At 49.9% G+C, this 25,002-nt stretch overlaps 1 protein-coding gene across 3 annotated transcripts in view; it reads left to right on the top strand.

Moving 5' to 3' along the window:
- The window catches only part of LOC119979068 (complement receptor type 1-like), a 333,444-nt gene that overhangs the window by 71,193 nt on the left and 237,249 nt on the right, over positions 1-25,002 (top strand). For all 3 annotated transcript variants that reach the window (XR_005463633.1, XM_038821049.1, XM_038821050.1), the window contains exon 4: positions 7,741-7,932. Coding sequence is in view for 2 of the 3 variants with exons in the window: in XM_038821049.1 (XP_038676977.1) it covers positions 7,741-7,932 (192 nt within the window). In the remaining variant the exon portion in view is untranslated. The remainder of the gene's footprint in view (positions 1-7,740; positions 7,933-25,002) is intronic.

The following is a 25,002-nucleotide window of genomic DNA, read 5'->3' as shown; positions in this document are numbered from 1 at the left end:
GGGCAGCCTGGAAGCGCATGGAGAGGGCGTCCTGCGGCAACATAAGCTTAGGGGCACTGGTAACGGCACCATGGCCGCTCCCTCCCACGAGGTATACCACGAGCCCGGTGGTGGCGGCCACCCTCAAGATCTGGGGGCAGTGGAGGCGACACAGGGGGGAAGTGGGAGGTCTGATAGGGGCACCATTAAGAGGGAACCACAGATTTGCACCGGGAAATACAGGAGGGGGATTCCAGAGCTGGCAGAGGGTGGGTATTAGACAACTGAGGGACTTGTTTATAGAGGGGAGGTTTGCGAGCTTGGGAGAGCTGGAGGAGAAATTTGGGCTCCCCCCGGGGGAACACGTTCAGGTACCTCCAAGTGAAGGCATTTGCCAGACGACAGGTAGAGGGGTTCCCCGCGCTTCCCGACAGGGGGGCGAGTGATAGGGTGCTATAAGGGGTCTGGGTCGGGGAGGGGAAGATCTCGGACATCTATAAGATTATGCAGGAGGTGGAGGAGGTACCAGTAGTGGAGCTGAAAGATAAGTGGGAGTTAGAGCTGGGGGAACAGATAGAGGACGGGACATGGGCAGACGCCCTGGAGAGGGTCAACTTGTCATCGTCATGTGCGAGACTAAGTCTTATTCAATTTAAGGTACTGCATAGAGCCCACATGACGGGGACACGGATGAGTCGGTTTTTCGGGGGTGAAGACAGGTGTATTAGATGTTCGGGAAGCCCTGCGAATCATGCACATATGTTTTGGGCATGTCCGGCACTGGAGGAGTTCTGGAAGGGGGTGGCAGGGACGGTGTCGAGAGTGGTGGGGTCCAGGGTCAAGCCAGGATGGGGACTTGCGATCTTTGGGGTTGGGGTGGAGCCGGGGGTACAGGAGGCGAGGGAGGCTGGAATATTAGCCTTTGCGTCCTTGGTGGCTCGGAGGAGGATCTTGATTCAGTGGAGGGACGAAAGGCCTCCAAGTGTTAACACCTGGTTAAACGACATGGCAAACTTCATCCAATTGGAAAGGATCAAATTCGCCCTGAGAGGGTCGGTGCAGGGGTTTCTCAGGCGATGGCAACCCTTCCTGGACCTCTTAGATCAGAGATAGAAACTGAGGTCGTGACAGCAGCAACCCGGGAGGGGAGGGGAGGGCGGGAGGGAGGGGGGGGAGGGCGGGGGGGAAGGGAGGGGGGGGGGAGGGGGGACAACAACGAAGGAAGTACGGTAGCGGTGGTGGCACGGGCAAGGCCTGCCCGAGGACACGGCCAGAAATGATAAGTTGGTCTGACTGTCGGTTCGCCGGCGGGGGGGGGGGGGGGGGGGGGGGTGGGGGGGACGCGCGAGTAGGGGGTGGGGGGGACTTTTTGTTAAGTAGGGGGGTTTGACTTTGTTTTGATATAATTTAAATTTAAATGTAGGGGGGGTTAAAATGTTTGTATTTTGAAAAATTTCTTCAATAAAAATTATTTAAAAAAAAAAAATAACTACCCTGTTACTTTCGCTCTTTTCCAGAATCATCTTCGCCATCCTTTCCTCTACATCCCTAGAACTATTAGGTGGCCTATAGAAAACTCCCAACAGGGTGACCTCTCCTTTCCTGTTTCTAACCTCAGCCCATACTACCTCGGAAGAAGAGTCCCCATCTAGCATCCTTTCCGCCACCGTAATACTGTCCTTGACTAGCAGCGCTACACCTTCCCCTCTTTTGCCCCCTTCTCTGAGCTTACTAAAACATCTAAACCCCGGAACCTGCAACAACCATTCCTGTCCCTGCTCTATCCATGTCTCTGAAATGGCCACAACATCGAAGTCCCAGGTACCAACCCACGCTGCCAGTTCCCCTACCTTATTTCGTATACTCCTGGCATTGAAGTAGACACACTTCAAACCACCTACCTGAACACTGGCACCCTCCTGCGAAGTCAAATCTGTGCTCCTGACCTCTATACTCTCAATCTCCCGTAATTGGCAGAAGCAGAAGGGAAAGGTAAAACAGTAGCAGTACAGAACAAGATACCAGACGGGATAGGGGACGTAGTTTGTCAAGGTCTCAGAACATGGGTAAGACTATGAATGCTACTAGAAGTCGAAGCCCACATGCATGTGAGATTTTGGTGGCCTCCAATAAATTAGATGAAAAAGTTATCAAAGATGCCAAACAGCAAGAACTGCATAATTGGAGTGAATTTGGGGTATACACGGAAGTACCGGATAGGGGACAAAAAACTCTGTCCCACAGATGGATTTGCACGGAAAAGGTTCTTTCAGATGGAATTTATAAGGCAAAGGCCAGGCTTGTGGCAAGGTGATTTGAAGAAAACTTAGAAGATCAGGATTTAAGGGTAGATTCACCTACGGCAGGAAAGGTTATTTTAAAGACCTTCTTGGCTCTATTAGCCACAACGGCATGGGAATGTAAATCTATAGATATAAAAGGTGCCTTTTTGCAGGGGCAACAGCTTCAGAGAAACATTTGTCTCCATCCTAAAGATGCAGCTACCACAGAAGGGGTACTCTTGAAGTTGAACAAATGTGTGTATGGATTAAATGATGTGTCTGGAGTCTGGTATTTTTTGGTAAGGTCAGTTTTGTTAAGGTTAGGCTGTTGCCAGTTGAAAGCAGATCCGGCAATGTTTTACTGGCACCATAAGGGAAATCTTTCTGGCATCTTTATGATGCATGTTGATGATTTTTTTGTGCGGTGAGACTAGTGATCTCAAATCTATTGTAATCTCTGGGTTGAGGAAAGAATTCAGGGTTGGAAGTCAGGCTTCCGGTGTATTTAATTATATTGGACTGGAAATTGGACAGACTAAGTTAGGGGCAACTTTACGTCAACAATCTTTTTGGAGAGCATCAGCCCAATGGCAATTAGTCATAGTCAGGTTTCACAAAAAGATGCAGTGGTTTCAAAGATGGAAAAAGAGCAACTGCGAAGTTTAATTGGGCAACTAAATTGGTTAGGTCAACAGACTAGACTGGATGTGAGTTTTGATGTCTTAGAGTTGAGTACAAAAATGAATGATCCAAAAGTGGAAGACATAATGAGGGCAAATAAAGCATTGGTCAAACTAAAAATGCAGGAGTGTGTTTTGAGGTTCCCGGTTTTAGGTGATGTTAGGCACTTCAAACTCATAGTTTATAGCGATGCATCCTGTGCAAATTTATGTGATGGGGTTTCAAGGGCAGGAGGTTTTATAACTTTTCTTTTAGGGAACAATGGTAAATGTTGCCGTCTTGTGTGGGAAACAAAGAAAATAAGGAGAGTCGTCAAAAGCACTTTGGCTGCTGAGACTTTAAGCCTTGTAGAGGCAGTGGACATTACCTTTTATATATCTCAGGTATTAACAGACATTTTGGGATTAGGGGATTTGGGTAACATACCCATTGAGTGTCACATTGACAATAAATCCCTGTGGGAAAATGTGCACTCTAAAAAATGTGTCAATGAGAAAAGGCTAAGGATAGATATCGTAAGGTGTTGGATAGAGAGGAGATAGTAAAAATTAAATTGGTCGACAGTCGTTATCAATTGTCCGACTGTTTAACCAAAAGAGGGGCTGGTTCACAGGAACTTTTGGATATTGTTAACGAAGGGGGCCTGTTTCTGTGACCATTTGTTTTTTTTTTCCTTTCAAAAAAAAAAAGGGCGGGGGGGGGGGGGGGAATTGCGTGTGTTATTTAGTGTCTTGAAATTTTGTTTTCACCAAATTATTTTTTTTCTCCAAAGGGGGAGACTGTTAAGGAATGGGTTAAGAAACATTCCAATTAGATGTCTTATTGATCCAATAATTGGCACTGATATGTAAAGAGGCTACCGGTGACCTTTGGGGCATGTGATGTGTTGATAGAGTTTGGTGCTGAGTGTGTTCTAAGGACAATAAAGGTGTTTGGGAAAAGGAGCAGATCTCTTGACTCTTTACTCAGCAGCAGCTAGAGGCCAACAGCCACTGCTCCATTGTTCGTCGTCCCCTAGTACTTTAAAAAAAATATCTATTTTTTTTACAAATTTAGAGTACCCAATTCATTTTTTCCAATTAAGAGGCAATTTAGCGTGGTCAATCCACCTAGCCTGCACATCTTTGGGTTGTGGGGCCGAAACCCACCCAAACACAGGGAGAATGTGCAAACTCCACACGGACAGTGACCCAGAGCCAGGATTGAACCTGGGACCTCTGCGCTGTGATGTAGCCGGGCTAACCCACTGTGCCACCATGCTGCCCCTTCTTTAACATCTGTATAATGTTGTCCGCTTTCCCGTCTAGGAATTACTACCGACAAAATTTGAACTCCGTCCAACTCGTGAAGATGGTAAATATGTCGTAATCGCTCGAGCCCTTCCCATGTTCCCATTCCTGCCTTCTTGAAGTTAGGTCATTCTTCAGACCATCTATCAATTTTTTCCTGATTAGCTGGTACGTGGGCCAACCGTTGGGCATACTTGGCTTGAGTATCTCTTCTATCCCTGTCCGAAGAGACTGCTCTTACCATCTCGGACTTATACCGTTTTGACTTAAAGGGGTTAACCGTAAGACTTTGGCCCTTCGGGACTTTGTTTTTTTCTTTTTAGGTTTTTCCTCCTCCTTTATAATCTCTTTGGCAGAATTGCTACAGAATTCCGAAGATTCTAAAGATTCCGATTCAGTTACCCATTCAGTTTCTGGGGCCCTTTTTGGGGTTTTCTTTTTCGAATGTTTTGGTTTAAATATTTTTGATTTGGAATGGGGTGAAACTGCTTCAGAAGGGCTTGCGGCTGTAACGGGCTTCGCTCTCATTGGGACGGTAGGTCTTACGTTGGGAGTGGCCTCTATTACCTCACCAACTGGCAGAGGCGGAGACAAGGACGGGGCTTCTGAAGTCCGATCTACTGCGCCTGGGATGGACTTTGGTTGTATGGGTGTTGAAGGCCCACTAAAGAGACGTTCCCCCCAGGTCAGGAGTTCTTCCGGTATTCTACTTTTTAGTTCCCTATTCTGAATCAGAAATCCTGTTTACTTCCATTTTAAGCTTTGTATTTTCTGAAGCTAACTTGTTTTTTCCTAATCGTAGTTCATTTTTCTCTAAATTCAGCCCTTCTACTTCACATTTAAATTTCTCATTTTCTTCCCCAAGTTTTCTAATTTTTCGATTTTGGGCTTTTCTCTCTTGAGCTCTTCACAGACTGCCCGTAGTTGTTCCTTCTGTTTTTTAAATCTCACAATCATAATTGATACTTGCTATATTCTCGTTTCTCCTTTGGATCTGCCTCATTACAATCAAGGACCATCTGGTCCAATCTCTATCTCTTATACTGGTAGCTTTTTTTCCCCAAACATTTTTTTATATCGTCAAGTGACCATTGTCCTTTGGAAGCATCATGCTTTAAAAATTTCTGTTCAATTTCTGTGCCAGTCTTGATCAAATCAAATTGCTGTTCTATGTAACTCTTCGCCATCTGAAATATTTCTTCTGCAGTAATTGCTGGTGGATCTTGGCCACCCCTAGAGGTTGTAGGCAGATTCGCGGCTGCCATTTCGACCACGGGCCTTAAGTCGCAGACTAGTCTTTTAGTGGAAAGGATTGCGATATGTATATATCTATAGTGCCATAGAATACAAAAACCTTTGTCAGAAACCTGTCTGTTACTGGGACTTGAGCCATTTTCACCCCGAACGTGATCATAAGGAATCACCCGACTCTAAATGGCTGCAGACGTGAAGGTCACTTACCTCGGTTCTGCCGATACCTAGGTGTGGTTTTCGGTTTCTTCTCCGTTGCTCCCCTGGCTGCCTCGACACGTTGGAGGATCTCTTATTCTATCTTCTTATAAGAGCTGATTGTACAGTTGATTGGCAGTGTCCAAAATACAACGCTTTTGCTAATTATTCACTTCAACACACTTACATAAGAACTAAATCAAAACTTACAATAAAATGCTCAAATACATGGCAAAGACTTCATTAATCCTAAAAACATACAGAAATCACTTTAAATATACAAATGGAATGATTCAAGAGTTCGGGAAGGCAGAAACTCAGGAATGTGTCCTGGACTATAAGGTCTTACTCTTCAGGGAATCCTTATCTATGGTTTAATCCCTCATTTACTCTCATGGGTTTCTAATTCTCTACCGAGACCTCCTGGTTTGTCCAAACAGATGTCTATTACTTAGAGGACAATTTATTAATTAAATTTGGCCCTTACTTAAGATTGACTGGTATCTGTCAGGAATAATTCAGTGCCTAAGTGCGCCGCCTTACGACAATCGAATTCTCATGCCACAGAAAGCCATCAACCTTGCTGTAACTAGTAATAATAATTTGATACATTCTTATTACTAAAAGCACTGGAATAGAATGGTCTATTCATTATATGAAACATTCATGGAAACGATGTCTGAATTTCTGCAGATATGACCCTAAAGTTCAATAGTTTTTCATTATCTGAAACAATGACTATCTTTTCACAGTCATGGCCTTGAGAATAATTCCATTCTCTAACTAAGTACTCAATCAGTACCTAAAGGCTCTGTCCCCTCATAATCCCCTGCCCCTCGGCCGACTCCCTGAGAACAATCGCCAACGGCTCTATGGCCAGCGCAAACAGTAACAGCGACAGCGGGCTCTCCTGCCTCTTAGCCCTGTGTAAGTCAAAGCTCCGTGAACTCATATGATTCGTCCTCGCACTCGCTTTTGATGCCACATACAGAAACTGCACCCATGCCACAAATCTTGGCCCTGTGTGCGACCACTCACACCATGGCTGCCATCGGAAGTCAAGTCTTCAGAATCACAGGGAATTAATCAGGATATTGATCATAAGCTTTACTGTATTCAGTGTGCTCGGTCACTTTCTTATATCACATGGAGTGAATTAATTTGACTGAAGACTTCTATTGTGTAGATGAGCACCTTGGAAAGAGTCTAAGATGGATCTTCCGTTTGACACTTTTGTTTGAAGGTGGTGCCAAACACTTCAACTTTGTGTTTTATACTCACATCCTGGGCTGTACCATCATTGACGATGGATTGTTTGTGGAGCCTCCTCTTTCCTTTAATTGTTTAATTATCTTTAACTGTTCATAACTTGGTGTGGCAGGACTGCAGAGTTTTAATCTGATCTGTTTGTTAATTGTGGTATTACTTGGTTCTGTAAGTAGCCTGCTATTTCAGCTGTTTAGCATCTGCATTGCCTTATATTTTGGCTTCATCAGTCTGATGACATTTGAAGCTATGCTTTGCAGTGCTCCTGTTATTCTCTTCTATACTCCTTATTGAACCAGGCCCTGCTTTGATGGTAAATTTCAAATAGGAGATATGCTGGGCCATTGGAGTTTTCCAGGCTGCAGTACAGTTCTGCTGTTGATGATCATCAAATTTCTTACTGATATCATAGTTAGTTAATACTCGGCTTATTTCATTCAACTGCATGGTGCATCAGACTGTCAAAGCCTTCTGTGACTGTGAATTACATCATTTACCCCCTTAATTATATATCAGATCATTTTGCTTTTCCATGTATGCCCAATTTATGTTATCAGAATTTTTGTCTCTTGATCGACAAAAGTTTTACTGAATATTTAGAAAAGCCCATACTTACCTTCCGTGGATATAAGGCACGATAAAAGGAGTTGATGAAAAGATCAACTTTTCTAATTAAGAGAAATATCTTTTGGATGTAAGCTTTTATTTACTAATTGGTCTCTAAATGTAACTAAGAGAGAGACTGTACTTGAATTTTGAAATTATGAAATTAACTATTTTTTTCTTTTAAACAGGTCTTTGTCCCTTCCCTCCGACTTTAAAAAATGGGTCAGCAAATATTGGCAGGATTGCGGAGTTTGAGTTTAATGTAGGTACTGTTGTTAGTTACAAATGCAACACAGGTTACAAATTCACAACAACAAGCGTAACAGTTAGTACCTGCACTCCGTTTGCAAGATGGACGCCATTAACAGCCACCTGTAAATGTAAGTAATCGCGATAAATTTATTATTTTTCTAACCTGTTCTTTCCCAAAGGAAGTGACTCAGCTGGAATTTGGCTCATTGAGAGTGAGTTGGTTGAATGATTGATTGATTTATATCACATGAACCGAAGTACAGTGAAAAGCATTTTGCTGCTGCCAAATTCACAGTTTGTGCACAGTAGACAAAAAGAATCGTCAACAAAGTACATCGACAAATTGTGATTGGTTACAGTGCGAACAAGGGCCAAAGAAAGCAAATACATGAGCAAGAGCAGCATAGGGCGTCGTGAACAGTGTACTTACAGGGAACAGATCAGTCCGAGGGAGAGTCGGTGAGGAGTCTAGTAGATGTGGGGAAGAAGCTGTACAGCAGTTAGCATTGTCGCTTCACAGCTCCAGGGTCCCAGGTTCGATTCCCGGCTTGGGTCACTGTCTGTGCAGAGTCTGCCCGTTCTCCCCGTGTGTGCGTGGGTTTCCTCCGGGTGATCCGGTTTCCTCCCACAGTCCAAAGATGTGCAGGTTAGGTGGATTGGCCATGATAAATTGCCCTTAGTGTCCAAAGGGGCTGGGTGGGGTTGCTAGGTTACGTGTATGGGGCGGAGTTCTGGTCTTAAATGGGGTGCTCTTTCCAAGGGCCGGTGCAGGCTCGATGGGCCAAATGGCCTCCTTCTGCACTGTAAATTCTATGTTCTATGCCTTGGATGTGCAGGTCTTCAGACTTCTGTATCTTCTGCCTGATGGAAGGGTCTGGAAGAGAGCAAAGCCTGGTGCGAGGGGTCACTGCCAATGCTGTCTGCCTTCCTGAGGCTGCGGGAGGTGTAGACAGAATCAATGGGAGGATGGGAAGCTTGTATGAAACATTGGGCTGAGTTCACCACACTCTGCAGTTTCTTGCGATCTTGGGCCGAGCAGTTGCCATACCAAGCAATACACAAAATGACTGCTCTTGAATGCAACTTTGAACGGGAAGTTTTGCCCAGGACTCAACTATACATGCCGCCATAGCCAATTCTTGAGTTTCTTCCTTAGCTAATTTGCATAGAAGACTACCATTACGTTTTGTTCGGTAAAGGAACCTACATGTACTCAACTGCAGATACTGAGAACATTTGGGTACTTTTATTTTCAGAATGTTCTTTTATTCAATCAGGGAGATGTGGGTGTCGCAACCAAGGTCAGCATTGTATTACCTGCTCCTAATCATCTTTGAGAAGGTGATATTGAATCGTCTTCTTGAACCACTGTATTATGGGAAGGTACTCCCACAATGTTGATAGGAAAAGAGTTCCAGGATTTTGACAATGTGCCATTTTCAAATGACAATATATTTCTACTTCAGCATGGCATGTGGTTTGGAGGGGAACTTAGTGATAGTGCTCTCATGCATCCTTGGCGTTCCCTGCTCCCATATCCTTCTAAGTGATAGAGGCTGCAGATTTTTGGAGTTATTGTTTTCTTTTTTAAATAATATTTTATAGAGGCATTTATCATTTCAATAATTTTAAACATCAAATTTCAACAAAAACAAAAGCACAATAATATACCTAACAAACCCCCCGATGCTGGGGCCCTCTGGAGGAGGCCAGGATGCATAATTAATTCAGTACTTCTGGCTGAAGACTGTAGCAAATGCTTAGGGCGGGATTCTCTGTTTCTGAGACTAAGTGGATGCCAATGCAGAATTCATGGACTTTCACGACAACAAAACTGGCGCCGCACCTGGAGGGAGACTGCTACCGTTAAGGGGCTTGCACCAGTGCCACGCGGAACACAATCAATTCTAATGAGAAACGGTGCTGGATTCGCCGCTTTCGCAATTGACATTCTGGAGGCTGACAAGCTGCAGCCGCATATACACACTGCACTCCCTATACACATCCAGGCGAACAAGATGGCAGTAAGACACGCGACCCCACATTTCGCGAACACAGATCTTGAGATCCTCCTGGATGCCATGGAGGAGGGGAGAATGTGCCCCGGCTCGGGAAGGAGGCTGCCAGCCTTTGCCGTGCATGGACGCTGGTGGCAGAGGCAGTCAGCACCATAGGCAATGTCGTCCAGACCGTCCAGCAGTGCGTAAAAAACTCCGCAAACTTCTCAGGACGGCCAGGGTGAGTAGGCAGCGCTCTGCCCATGGCACCAACCCCCGTCCACACACCCGTAATTCTAACACCTCCACCCGGAGGGCAGCAGAACCCCCACCCTGCACCACATGCCAGCACCTATACTGGCCGCCATGGCTGGCTGTCCTGGCCTCTTATGCCACCAGCTACCCACCCACTGTGCTACATGCTTCAGACTGTCTAACACTGTTGTTTTCTGTGTGTGTGTGTGTTTGTGTGTGTCCATGGGCAGCTGCGCACAACAGCCGGGAGTGGGAGAAGGCAGGATGGGGGCCGCCAGACCTACGGCTCCTCACTGTGACAGAGCAGAGGGCCCTGGATGTGGTCATCGGCCCAGGGAAAAGGGAGGTCGCCGAGGTGGAGTTCGGTCACGGGCGAGGAAGTGAGACCCCGCTTACTTATAGTTCCCCATGTTGCGTGTGTCAACTCCCACCAACACCACCCTCACCTCCACACCACCCTCACCCCCCACCCTCAAACCCACATAATCTTCACCCCCACCCACACCATCACACCACCCCCTCCCTACACCACGCTCACCCACACCACCCCCGCCCTACACCACCCTACCTCTTACCCCCCCCCCCCCCCCCCCCCCCCCACATGCTCACCATCCCCCGTCCTGTGGTTTAATCATGCATCTTGTCTTATGTCTTACAGGACCTGCAGGTGGTGGGACGGGTCCATCTGGCATCCCCCGTCCTTGCCAGTGCCACAGCCAGAGACACCCATGAGTCCCCAGAGCTCGGGTTGGTGGATGACAGTGATTTCCTGTCACAGCTATCTCCTACCCTACACCCCCCACCATCCCAGAGACTCTCACCTGGCTTGGGCATGTTAGTGAAGAGGCTCCTGGGACATTATCTGGTGCTCACCAAAAAGCTGCTCCGGTACAACAGGTGTAGGTAGAAAAACCCGAGGGGGTGAACAGTTGGAGAGCAGGCTGACCCAAAGGACTAGCTGCCGTCAAACGAGTTTCGGGCTTCTGGAATGGACAGTCCCATCAATGGAGATGCAGTCTCAGAACCAGGAACTACGAGATGTAGCGCAGTCCCAGACAGAGATGGTCCAGTCCCTGTGGTCCATGGCTGCGAGTGTGCGGATCCTGGCCATGACGGTTGGCAGCCAGTACCTTCAGTTGGAGGAGTTCAACTACGTGCAGCATCAGGAGGTGACTCTACCACAGGGGGGCATTACACCAACCCATATATAAAGGACACAGCACACATGATCTTCCTCTTTCCAGTGGAGACACTCAGTGAGTACAGACACAGGGTTGATTCAATATCACACCCACCACGTGGATTGTAGCAGACTGGTTTGTTGAAGTTATCTCCACGTCCGAACCTTCCTTCGTCAGAGTGCACATCGAGGAAGCTGCTTATGCAATGCGAAGAGCATAACAAGACACCCTCCAGAATAGTCCAGTCACCTGAACCGCATTTTCAGGAGCCCGAAGCATGACTCGAATCCTGGTCGCTGTATGGCCGTCGTTTTAGCAGGTCTCCGCGTTGGTCTGTGGCTGCCGATAGGTGTCATCTGCCACGACTGCAGTGAGTAACCCCTGTCACCAAGGAGCCAAACCCCCAGCTGGGGTGGGGTGTCTCAAACATGTCAGGAACCGTCGAGTGTGACAGGATGAAGGCGTCATGCACACTGCCCGGGTATCGGGTGCAGAGGTGAATGATGCGCATCTGGTGGTCACATATCAGCTTCACTTTTATTGAGTGGAACACCTTTCAGTTTGTGTAGAGCGGCCTGTCATCTGCAGGTGCTCGTCGGGGAACATGCATCCTGTCGACCGCCTCCTTGTCCCGGGGCATGTCTGCAATGGCGGCAAACCCCGCGCCCGGGCTCGGTCCACATTGAAGTGGATGTAGTGAGCCACCTGGGTATATAAGGCCTCTGTGATGGCTCGGGTACACCTATGCACCGGGGTCTGTGAGATCCCAGATAGGTCACCACTCGGCAGGAAGGACATCGTGGCGTAAACGTTAAGGGCGACTGTCACCTTGATGCATCTCCTGCCCCATATCCCCGTGGTGCCAGGTGTGCCATTATCTGGCAGATATGTCTCACTTTCTCTCTGCTCAGCTGAAGTATTGGATGACCACTCCGGCAGGTCATCGAATGACAGGCACTGTCGGTACACATGAGGCTTTGTGCTCCGCCTCCTTGGCACCTCCTCCTCCTTAGCCTGTTGGGCTGCTGGCTCTCTATCCTGGGTGGCTGCCTTCTGTCCCTCTGCGACATGCTCTGCTGCTGCACGCTCCATTACAGCAGCTTCCTTCTCCTCGAGCAGCTCCAGCCTGTATAACCGCAGGGCATCTCCAAGGGCTGTGGCAGCTAGCTGGAATGCCACCATTGCTGGTTAAATTCCAATATTCATTGCCTGCAGGGGGTGAAAGGCCGACATGTCAGCATTGTGCATATCCCTGTGCCCAACCAGGTCCAATGAGCTGCATGGTGGCCACTGTTGGCACTGTGGGCTCCGCCTCTGCATATCATTTCCCAAACCAGCTACCGCATATCCAGTCTAGCAGCTGTGTCTTATGGTAACCGGCTGGAAGTTTTCTTGCCCATTTTTGATGCCATGAGGGTTCATGAGGTCCAGAGGCTTCCCAGGACAACTCTCTCATGACTCTATACCACTGCACTGCCATCACCTCTGCTGATACAAGACATAGCCAGGGATGGTGGCTGGGACATTGTATGTAAGCTGTGCTGCTTGACTCATTTGTGAGACAGCTCCCCAAATTTTGACACAATACCCCAGATCTGTGTCAGGAGGACTTTGCACGGCCAACATTGACGTATTCAATGCCTATCAACTGAGTGGTTGTGAGACCATTTCACATATAGGTCAGATTCAGGTAAGGATGGCAGGTTTGGCATTAGTGAACCAGATGGATTTTTTGACAATTGGCAATGGTTTAATTCCAGATTTTTACTGAATTCAATTTCCATCTTCTGTTGTGGGATTTGAACCTAGGGCCCTGGGGCATTGCCCTAAGAATCTGGATTCCTTGACCACCAACAATACCATTGTGGCACTGCCTCCCCTGATCAGTGTGGTTTCAAATCTTTTGGTCGGGATTTTCTGTTGCCTGACGGCAATATCATAATCGGCGATCGGGCAGAGAATCGATTCCGATGCTAAAATCGGGGTCGGCCGGTTTGACGCCGGTCAGCCATGCTCCGCCCCCTTCAAAATGGTGTCACTGTGTCTCACACCGAACGCGTTGCAACGCGTTGTCGGGTCATCGGCCAGCCTTTCCGTGATACTCTGCCCCTGATGGGTTGAGTTCCCGACGGCGCGGGACAAGTATGGTCTGAGCCGTGTGGGAACCCGGTGTGGCGGTTGCGGACTGTGTCCAGTGCCACCATACTCATCCGGAATCCATGCTGCTGGCTGTCTGGGGGGATGGTGTGGGGTGGCCAGTGGGTGGGCTGTGGGGTCACGGATAGCAGGTCAGGTCTGCACACGGCCGGCACCATGTTGTACGCCGCAAATGCTGCAGGTCATCAATCGTGCGCATGCGCGGCCAGGGACCCAGCCATTCTTCAGCCGCTTTTGGCGCAGGAGCCAGGAGTTTCTCCCAGCGCCGGTGCTACCCCCTCACTGTCCTGGAAACTGTGAGGGTTTCACGCAGATTTGTTTGGACGTAAAAGACCACACATGCTCCGCAGGCGTCAGCACTTATCCGCTGAAATGGAGAATCCAGCTCTTTATTGTTTTTAAGACAGCCCTTAATTGAAAATACAAACCGAGAGAATAAACTCCCAATTGCGAAGGAATCAAAACTGAAACTGAGATTGGAAAACAAAACATTTAAGAAAAGTGATACTTGGTTGACACAGAGTCATCATAACTCAGAAATTGATGGACTTCTGATTGTAACCATGGAATGAATGGTCGCAGCCAAGGCAGCTCCTGCTTAAAGTCACGGGCTGGTTTAGCACAGTGGGATAAACAGCTCGCTTGTAATGCAGAACAAGGCAGCAGCGCGGGTTCAATTCCCGTACCGGCCTCCCCGAACAGGCGCCGGAATGTGGCGACTAGGGGCTTTTCACAATAACTTCTTTGAAGCCTACTTGTGACAGTAAGCGATTATTACTGTGGGGTTACTGGGTTATGGGGATAGGATGGTGTGGGCTTGGATAGGGTGCTCTTTCCAAGAGCCGGTGCAGACTCGATGGGCCGCATGGGATGGTGTGGGCTTGAATAGGGTGCTCTTTCCAAGAGCCGGTGCAGACTCGATGTGCCGCATGGCCTCCTTTTGCGCTGTAAATTCTATGATCTATGAAAAGAGCTCTTTTTACCCAGTACTGGGTGGAATTTTGATGAAAAGGCATAGGTGAATGTTAGAGGAGTAGTTTCCCCCGGGAGTGATATGTCTGCTGGTACCAGACCCGGAAGAAAACAGTAAGAGACTTGGCTGAAAAGTTGGAACAGTCTTGTGCTGCAGCAACAGCCTCTTTAAACATGCATGCGGGGGAAAGCTGCTGCAAGCTGGAAGGCCCCAGATACAGGAACTGATGGCTTTTATCAAGGAGGAATTCCATCAACAGAGGAAAGAAATGCATCAGGATCACGCAAAGGCCATTGAAGAAGCTGTGGCACCCCTGAAGAGTCCTCTGGAACGGGTGGCGAGGTGTTGGAGGTGCAGGGGTCACAGATTCGGGAGATCGAAGGAGTGATCTCGGACCACAGCGATCGTGTGGTGGCTCTGGAGGTGGAGGTGGGGCTCCTAAGGTACCTGTGTAAAATATTGAGGGCAAAAGTGGAGGAACAGGAGAATGCCTCAAGAAGGCAGAACCCGTGAATAATGTGCCTGCCTGAAGGAGTAGAAACTGTGAGTGCCACAAGGTACGTCTCGAAGATGCTGGCGGGGATGGCAGCAGAGGGGTGCTGGATAAGGCGCCTGAAGTGGACAGAGCACATAGGTCCCTGAAGCAGAAGTCTAGAGCTGGGGAACCGCAGGCAGTGATTGTGAGAATACACAAATTTATGGAGAAAGAGATGATTCTGCGATGGGCCAGGGAGAAGCGTACCTGCAACTGGGAGGGGAATAACATCCGAATTTATCAGGACATAGGAGCCGAGTTAGAAAAGCTGCGGGCAGGTTTCAACAAGGCCAAGTCCGTGCTGTACCGGTGGCAGATCAGGTTTTGGGTTCTCTAGCCGGTGAAATTATGGGTGAGGTTCGGAGGCCGGAAGTATTATTCCAAGACCCCAGAAGCGGCCGAAGACTTCATTAAGGAGCATAAACTGGGGAGAATTGAGCGGACAATGCTTGTGAACCGGGGTGCTGGCACTTTGTAATGGTCGGGAGCATGTTTGAGGTGGGTGTAGGGATTGGGGGATTTTCATCTTTTTTGGGGGGGAGGGGGGTTGGCTGTTTAATGTTGAGATTGGAAGGAGTTGTGGGGGTGAAATATTTACGTGGGGATTGATGTTCACATCCCCACCCTCCTGTTTTATGGGACTTTTGTGTTCAACATTTTTTGTTTGCTTTTGGAGAAGACTGCCTGGAGTTCAGGACAAGTCCTTGTTTGGGTGGGGGAGGGTAAGGTCAGCAGCGAGCCTTCTCCCTTGAGCTGAGGAGTGCGGGGGTAGGCAGGGGGAGGTCATTGGGAGGTGCCTTTGGGCAGGGACAGCTGTGCTAGCAGGTTATGCTGGTGAACGGAAGTGAGGTGGTGGGGGAGAAAGCTTAGAGGGGTGGCCGAGGGGAGAGGGGAAGTGGGGGGGGGGGGGAATGTTGCTGCGATATGGCAGAGGGTGAGAGATGACATGGTCAGGGGCGGAGAAAGGGGTCATCTGAGATGGACAAGGTATAGGGTGGAATTAAGGGGGCAAGGATTAAGTAGGGAAGATAACAGAGTAGAGGGGATTGGAGGCGTAAGGAGGCGTCAGGTTTGTAACTGATGCGACCATCAATTCACTCGAGACAAGAGTAGAAGTAAACCGTGGCTTTAATCAACTTAGAACAGTGCCTGCCTGCGACTGACCCAATACTGAGAACCGCCTACAGGTCGACTGCTCTTTATACCACCCTTCAAGGGGAGGAGCCATGGGCAGAGCCCATATATGCCAGAACATGTTCCCCTATGGATAATGCCATACAATGGCCCATAGGAGAAGCCCACAAGGGCAACAGCATAGCACAGATACAAAGACAAGGTCAACAGCACAGATACAAATACAATGGTGGATTATTGGCATAATAAATTCACCACAGTAACGTGGAACGTCCAGGGACTGAATGGGCTGGCTAAAAGGTCACAGGTGTTCCCAGATCTCAGGAGCATGAAAGCGGGGGTGGTCTTTCTGCAGGAGACGCACCTCCGTGTGAAGGACCAGGTTAAGTTAAGGAAGGGGTTGGGTCAGGTAGGTATTTTACTCTGGGTTTGATTTGAAATCGAGGGGAGTGGCGATTTTAATGAGCAAAAAAATGGGATTTGTGTGTGTGAAAGAGGTGAGGGATCCGGGTGGGAGATATGTGATTGTGAGTGGGGTATTGGAAGAGTCACCGGTAGTGTTGGTAAATGTGTATGCCCTAAATTGGGATGATGTGGGTTTTATGAAGGGGTTGCTGGCAGCGATCCCGGATTTGGCTGCGCACCAGTTGATCATGGGAGGAGATTTTAACTGTGTCCTGGAGCCGAGGGTGGATAGGTCGAGCCCCAGGTTGATGGGTAGGGTACGAATGGCAAGGGAGCTGTAGGGGTTTATGGAGAAGATGGGTATGGTGCATCCATGGTGTTTTCCGAACCCAGGGGGAAGGGAGTATTCCTTCTTTCCACACGTTCATAAGGTGTATTCGAGGATTGACTACTTTGCCATGAGTCGGGAGATTTTGGTTTAGGTGGAGGGGGCATAGTTTGCGGGGATAGTTATCTCGGACAATGCACCCCACTGGCTGGAGATTCGGTTTAGAAGGGGCTGAGAGCAGAGGCCGGGGTGGAGGTTTGCCTCGGGGTTATTGGCGGATGGAGGTTTTTGTGATAAGGTGAGCTGCGATTAAGGAGTATGTGGAGTTGAATCAGAATGGGGAGGTGTCTGCGGGCACTTTTTGGGAAGCACTGAAGGCAGCGGTCCTGGGAGAAATTATTTTGTTTATGGCTCGTGCGGGTAAAGAAAGGAGGCCGGAACATGACCGTCTAGTGAGCGAGATACTGGAGGTGGACAGGGAATATTCTAGCGTGCCCACCGTGGAGGGATTGCTGAGGAGAAAAAGTTGCTGGGGCAGTTTGACAGGCTGACTGCGTAGGGCAAGAGCGGTGCAATATGAGTATGGGGAGAAGGCAAGCCGCATGCTGGCGCATCAGCTGCGGAAGCAGGCTGTATCCAGTGAAATATTGAAGCTACGGACTGGGGCTGGAGATGTGGTATTGGAGCCAGGGAAGATAAATGAGGCATTTAGAGAGTACCAGGGACTTTACGAAGCAGACCCGGGGAGGAGGATGACATGGGGCTGTTTCTGGACGAGCTGGAATTTCCCCAGGTGGAGGAAGGAACAAGGTAGGTGGAGCCCCTGGGGCTGAGGGAGGTGCTGGATAGTATCAGGGATATGAATTTGGGGAAGGCCTCTGGGCCGGATGGGTACCTGGTGGAATTTTATAAGGAATTTGCGGAGGACCTGGCACCACATTTGTTGGGGGAGTTTGATGAAACACTGGAGAAGGGAGAGTTGCCGGAGACGATGATGCAGGCAGTAATCACACTAATCCACAAAAAAGGAAGGATCCGATGGAATGTGGATCGCATAGACCCATATCACTATTGAACATGGATGTGAAAGTATTGACAAAGTTGTTAGTGGGGAGGATGAAGGGCTGTTTCCTGGAAGTAGTTGTAGAAGATCAAACAGGCTTTGTGAAGGGCAGACAGCTTGCGCGTAATATAAGACGGCTGTTGAATGTGGTGATAAATCCGTCGGGGGCTCTGGTACCGGAGGTGGTGGTGTCCATGGACGCGAAGGAGGCATTTGATAGGGTGGAGTGGCGGTACTTGTTTGAAGTTTTGGGTTTGGGCCGAGATTTGTGGCATGGGTGTTGTTGCTGTATGTGGCACCAAGGGCGAGGGTGAGGAAGAATGATATGAGCTCACGAAGCTTCGACTTACATGGGTAAGAGGCAGGGGTGCTCACTGTCTCTGTTGCTGTTTGTGCTGGCCATAGAGCCGTTGGTGATGGCTCTCAGGGGCTCGGCGGAGTGGCGGGGATTATGAGGGGACAGAAGGAGAATCGGGTGTCACTCTATGCCGATGACCTGTTGCTGTATGTTTCGGTTCCGTTGCAGAGTATGGGAAGGATTATGGGCCTGCTGGGGAGGTTTGGAAGATACTCGTGGTATAAACTGAATGTAGGGAATTGCGAAGTATTGCCGGTGAATGAGCTGGGACAGTGGGCTAATTTAGGGGTGATGCCATTTACGATAGCGAGGGATAGGTATAGGTATTTGGGGATTCAGGTAGCGAGGGAATGGACAAGGCCCCATAAGTGGAACTTAACGAAGATGGTGGATGAGGCCAGGGAGGATCTCATAAGTGGGATACGCTGCACTTCACGTTGGCGGGGAGGGTCCAAGTGGTGAAAATGAATATTCTGTTTAGGTTCTTGTTTATCTTTCAGTCTCTCCCAATCTTTATACAAAAGGTATTTTTTTGGAAAGTGGACATTGTAGGGAAGGTCCCGAGGGTAGGGAGGACCCTGCAACAGAGGCTGAGACAGCTTCGTTGCCGAACCTTCTTCAGTACTATTGGGCAGCAAATGTGGACAAGGTGCGGCGGTGGTGGGAAGGAGAAGGGATAGAGTGGGGTAGGATGAAGGAGGAATCTTGTAAGTAGTCTAGTTTGAGGGCTATGGTGACGGCAGTGAAAAAGGGGAAAATTATGTACAGACTGCATTGTTGATTGTTGGCTGTATGTTTCCCGGGGTGTTTATTTGCTGCAACCTGATTTGATACATGTTTGTAATAAAATACATTAAAAAAACCTCAGAAATTGATGATTCCAGTGGTGCAGTGCAGGCAGGTTGAATACTAGATCAAGAAGCTTCAAATAATTAAATGCTCAGTTGTTGCTACCCCATCCAGACTATTGCAAGCAGAGTTTAGGAGGTATAGCAGATCAATGACATTTATGATGAAGACGCCTTTGGAAGATACCTTGCTTTTGAGCGACTGCCAGCGAGGGATCAAGCTAATTCCTCGAAAAAGCAGAGCTGCAGTCTTTTGGGAGAAAGATAGATTTTTGAAGGACTTTGGTGACTGAGATTGAAGATCTATCAATTGAATGGCCTGCCATGCTAATTCATAAGAGTTGTCTTATTTGTATCTGCCATTTAATGGGTAATTTATAGTTCATAATCGACTGTAGTTTGCCTCTTAATTCATGTTTAACTTGTGTTGATTTTGGAGTTTAGAATGTAGGTGATCATCAAGGATAGAGAGCCACTGCCCAACAGGTCACAAAGGAGGCGCCGCATGAAGCCTCATGTGTACCAGCAGCTCCTGTCATTCGAGGACCTGCCGGACCAGGCATGCCGTTGAAGACTCCAGCTGAACAGCGAAACAGTGCGACATATCTGCCAAATCATGGCGTACCTGGCCCCGGAGGAATGGGGGAGGAATGCCAGTGGCCTTCAAGATGATGGCCGCCTTTAACTTCTACACTACGGGATCCTTCCAGGAGCCGAGTGGGGACCTGTCTGGGATGTCACAAGGTTCGGTGCACAGGTGCATCCGCACTGTCATGGAAGCCCTGTATGCGCAGTTGGCACAGTACATCCATTTCAATGTGGATTGAGCCCACCAGGGTGACTGGGCAGCGTGGTTCGCTGCCATCGCCGAGATGGCCCGGGTCCAGGGGGTGATTGACGGGATGCAGATGATAGGCTATTCTACACAAACTGAAAGAGGTTCCACTTGATGAGCGTGCAGCTGATATGTTACCATCAGATGCGCATCGTGCACGTCTGCGCCTGACACCCAGGCAGTGTGCACAACGCCTTCATTGTGGCACACTCGATGATTCTTCGAGGTGCACCCCCGGCTGAGGGGTTGGCTTCTGGGTGACAGGGGTTATCCGTTGCGACCATGGCTGATATCGCCCATCCGGAGGTCACAGATCCATGCAGAGACCTAGTAAAAAGACTCATGCGAGCTGGCCATTTCATCACACAGTCCCATCGAATCCCTGGGGTGGCGGAGGTGGGGCCGGTGATGGGGAGGGTGGGGGTGGGACACCTGAATGGTGAGCGCTGGTTGAACTATGGTCCCTGAGCCACGCCGACCCCCAATGTCCGCCAATTCCTAGGCCCCACCCGAGCACCGAGGCAGGTTGTAACATCGTGAACAGGTATTTAATGTGACAACATATGTACAGAGTTGTGCCCTAGCCCCATCACTAAACTGTGCATTGCACCCATGCCAACTTAACTGGTGTCTAATGTTCTGGCTTTACGGGCCCTAATGCTATGTCTAGGTGGATCCCCATATGGTTCATCAGGACTGGAGGTGACCTGCTGTAATTGCTGCCCTGTGTCCTGGGTCCCCATTCGCCGCCATCTTCTGGGGCGACCGGGCCTGGATTACCATGAGCGTTAGGTGGTGTGGTGCCGCCCTGTTCTGCCCACCAAATGCGCCTGGGACAGGAGAGGGGAAGTCGGAGGCGCTGCAGTGGTCCTGCATCTCCCCTGCAGGAATCACTTGCCATCACCTCCTCCTCACTCAGGGTGCCCGTGGCTCCCGGGCTACTCCATGGGACGGGGGTGCGAGCAGAGCTAACCCCTGAGGCTTTCCCGCCACCTGGCTCTGCCAGTCCTGGAGTCCCACTGCTGATCCGGCTAGGATCTGCATGCTCGCTGCCATGGAGCACAGGGAGTGGGCCACCTCTATCTGTGTCTATGCCTATTGGCTAGTGCCTGAGCAATGCCGCCGACACTCTCAGCCATGCCCACTGTGATTGGACCACCCTCAGGAGCGCTGCAGCTCCGGTACATCAGCTGTAGGTAGTAACTCCTGAATGGGTAGATGGTCCGAGGGTGGTCTGTCCCATGGACAAGCAGCTGTCCAGGTTTTCGGGCTTCTGTCTCATTCATCGTGGAGATGCAGGGGCAGAGCCAGGGACTACATGAGCAGATGTTGGTGAATATCCAGCACCTGCAGGTGCAGTTGGAGGAGTCCAACTGCGTGTTGGAGCAGGAGTGTTGCCGGCCATGCCAACACTGCACGGGCCCGCTGCTCTGCCTCGGTGAGGGGTAGCAGGTCCGGCGAACCCCCTCCAGTCTTCTCCCACTCTCTGCGGTTATAAGTGGTCTTCTCTGGGGCGGGGAAATGGGGGCAGGGGCGAGGTTGTGGGGAATAATGTTAAACAGTCTGACGCATGCAGCTTAGGGGGTGGTTAGCTGGTGGCTTCAGTGGCCAGGGCACCTGGCCATGCCAGCCAGTATGGGTGCCGGCATGTGGTGCAGGGGGGGATTTGGCCGCCCTACTACTGGTAGAGTTATGGTTTTGTGGGGTGGGGGTTGGTGCCAGGAGCACAGTTCTAACACCTCACCCTGGCCACCCTGAGGTGGTTGTGCAGTTTTTTGCAGCACTGCAGGCTGCCCCGAATGGTGTTGCTGGTGGCGCTTGCTGCCTCTGCCACCTGCGCCCAGGCATGGTGAACGGCGGTGGCTGACAGCCTCCTTCCTGGGCCGGGGTACAAGGTGGCCCGCCTCTCAAAGAACAAGGAACAAAGAAAAGTACAGCACAGGAACAGGCCCTTCGGCCCTCCAAGCCCTTGCCGACCATGCTGCCCGACTAAACTACAATCTTCTCATACATGGCTCCAGGAGGGTCTCAAGCTCGGTATCCGTGAACCTTTGAGCTGCTCTCCTCACTGCCATCTATTTTGCTGGGATGGGTGTGCCGGGAGTGAAGTATGTCAGGAGTGAGTGAAGTGTGTATATGTGGCTACAGCTTGTCAATTGCAAATCCATCGAATCCGGCACCATTTCTGATTGGAATCGATTGTGTTCCGCGTGGCGCTGGTGCTAGCCCCTTAACAGTCGTTGTATCGGTCAAGGTGCGGCGCCAGCTTTGCTGTAATGGAGTCCACGAATCTTGCCCCAACGTCAAAAATAGTCTCAGGAACGGAGAATCCCGTCCAATATCTCCTGTGCATAAACTTTATTTTTCGAAAATATTTTATGAAGGCATTTATAATTTTAACATTTTAATCAGCAAGATCGAAAAAGCACAAAAAATCCACAATAACATAACCATCACTCCCCAAGCATAAACCCTAACTATTATTACGTAACTACTCTGTTGCATGGTTCTCCCTTCATTAGTTTTCCTAACCTTATTCATCACTACCATGCTTTCCCCTCCCTGCCCCACCACCCCCATCCCCTGCTGACGGTCTAATTTTCCTTGAAGAAGTCGATGAATGGCTGCCTCCTGTGGTAGTATGACTAGAGGTACTACGGTCCCTGGGAGTGCTGAGCCACCATTGGTGGAGAAGGCTCGCTGCTCATTGGCCCAATGGTTTGTATTTCATTGGTCAGAGTGTAAGGTAGCTCCGCCCAGTGAGGTGGAGTATAAGAGCCCGTGTTTCCCAGCAGCCTGCCTTTTCTGTACTCGAGCTGCTGGGGAAACATCTTGTCGATTAAAGCCTTCAATTCGGAGTACATCCTTGTTTCAGTAGTTATTGATTGCGCATCAATTTAATCGACAAGATTTTTAAAAGATGGAGCTCCACATCAAGCTGCAGTGTCTACGACTCAGCCCCCATGCGGCCAACGCAGCAGCTACATTCAAGCATTGGCTAGCTTGTTTCAATAGCTACCTCAGCACGACAGAAAACGTACCGACGAGGGAGCAGAAGCTGCACATCCTGCACTCGTGCGTAGGTCCCGATATCTACATGCTCATCGAAGATGCATCCAACAATGATTCCGCCATGGAACTGCTAAAAGGATATTACATCCGACCAGTGAATCAAGTTTACGCTCGGCACTTGCTGGCTACGCTGCAGCAGACCCCTGGTGAGTCGGCAGACAAATTTTACTGTGCGCTCCTTGCACTGGGGAGGATCTGCGGCTGCCCGCAAGTTTCTGCTAATGAGCACACCGAACTGTTGATCCGAGACGCTTTTGTTGCTGGTATGCAGTCCCCACAAATCCGCCAGAGACTTTTAGAAAAGGAAACTTTGAGCCTCACGGAGGCACGGGCCCTCGCTAACTCACTAGACGTTGCTTACCGAAACGCCCGCTCATACACCCACGACCGCGCGGCGACCCCCCGGGCAGCATGGAATTCTTCTCCTACGGACTCTGAACCGCCTCAGGCCTGCACTGCGAGACGCCCTGGAAACCCCGCTGGGCCCCGTTGCTATTTTTGTGGACAGGCAAAACACACCCGACAGCGTTCCCCAACCCGATCGGCAACGTGCAAGGGCTGCGGTAAGAAGGGCCATTTTATGTCAGTCTGCCAAGCCAGGGCCGTCGCTGCGGTCCCGGGCGACGACTGCGAGACGCCGCCCCGACTCTCTCCACGGGCCCCGTGCGGCCCGCGAACTTCACTGTCCTCCTCCCCCAATGTTACGTGCGGCCTCCGGGCGCCGCCATCTTGTTCTTTCTGTGCCACGTGCGGGGGATGGTGCCGCCATTTTGTCCAACCCCCTCCATGTGCGACCAGTGGGTGCCGCCATCTTAGACCAGCTCCGAGGACCCCAGCGCGGGTGACTACGCACTGCCCGATGACGACTCCGATCTCCTGTCACGACTAGCATCAGTCACCTTGGACCAGTTTCAACCCGCACCCTCTCTACAGCGACGACGAAGGTGCTGATCAACGGGCACAAAACGTCCTGTCTGCTCGACTCTGGGAGCACGGCGAGTTTCATACACCCCGACACGGTAAGACGCAGTTCTCGTCCTGTCCATCCCGTCAATCAAAAAATTTCCCTGGCCTCGGGCTCCCATTTGGTCGAGATAAAGGGGTATTGTGTAGTGAACCTCACAGTCCAGGGGAGGGAGTTCAAGAATTACAGGCTCTACGTCCTCCCCCACCTCTGCGCGGCCACACTCCTGGGGTTTGACTTCCAATGTAACCTCCAGAGTCTAACATTTAAATTCGGCGGCCCTATACCTCCCCTCACTCTCTGCAGCCTCGCGACCCTCAAAGTCGATCCCCTGTCCCTGTTTGCAAACTTCACCCCGGATTGCAAACCCGTCGACACCAGGAGCAAACGATACAGTGCCCAGGACCGGGTCTTCATCAGGTCCGAGGTCCAGCGGCTTCTGAAGGAAGGGGTCATCGAGGCTAGTAACAGCCCCTGGCGAGCACAAGTTCTGGTGGTAAAGACTGGGGAGAAGAATAGGTTGGTCATAGACTACAGTCAGACCATCAACAGGTTTACGCAACTAGATGCGTACCCTCTTCCCCGTATATCCAACCTGGTCAACAGGATCGTGCAGTACAAGGACTTCTCCATGTAGACCTGAAGTCTGCCTACCACCAGCTACCCATCTGCGCGAGCGATCGCAGGTACACTGTGTTCGAGGCGGATGGGCGTCTCTACTACTTCTTAAGGGTTCCCTTCGGTGTCACAAACGGGGTCTCGGTCTCCCAGCGAGACATGGACCGAATGGTCGACCGATACGGTTTATGGGCAACATTCCCGTATCTCGATAGTGTCACCATCTGCGGCCACGACCAGCAGGACGACGACACCAACCTCCGCAAATTCCTCCAAACCGCAAAACTCCTAAATTTGACCTTCAATAAAGAAAAATGCGTGTTTAGCACCGACCTCCTAGCCATCCTCGGCTACGTAATGCGAAATGGAGTGATAGGCCCCGACCCGGAACGCATGCGCCCCCTTATGGAGCTCCCCCTCTCTCACTGCTCCAAGGCCCTGAAGCGCTGCCTCGGTTTCTTCTCCTACTACGCTC

This window comes from Scyliorhinus canicula, chromosome 15 (assembly GCF_902713615.1).
Source record: "Scyliorhinus canicula chromosome 15, sScyCan1.1, whole genome shotgun sequence".
NCBI classification, from domain to species: domain Eukaryota; kingdom Metazoa; phylum Chordata; class Chondrichthyes; order Carcharhiniformes; family Scyliorhinidae; genus Scyliorhinus; species Scyliorhinus canicula.
The sequence above is the reverse complement of the archived record's forward strand: the minus strand, read 5'-3'. Positions and strand labels throughout refer to the sequence as shown.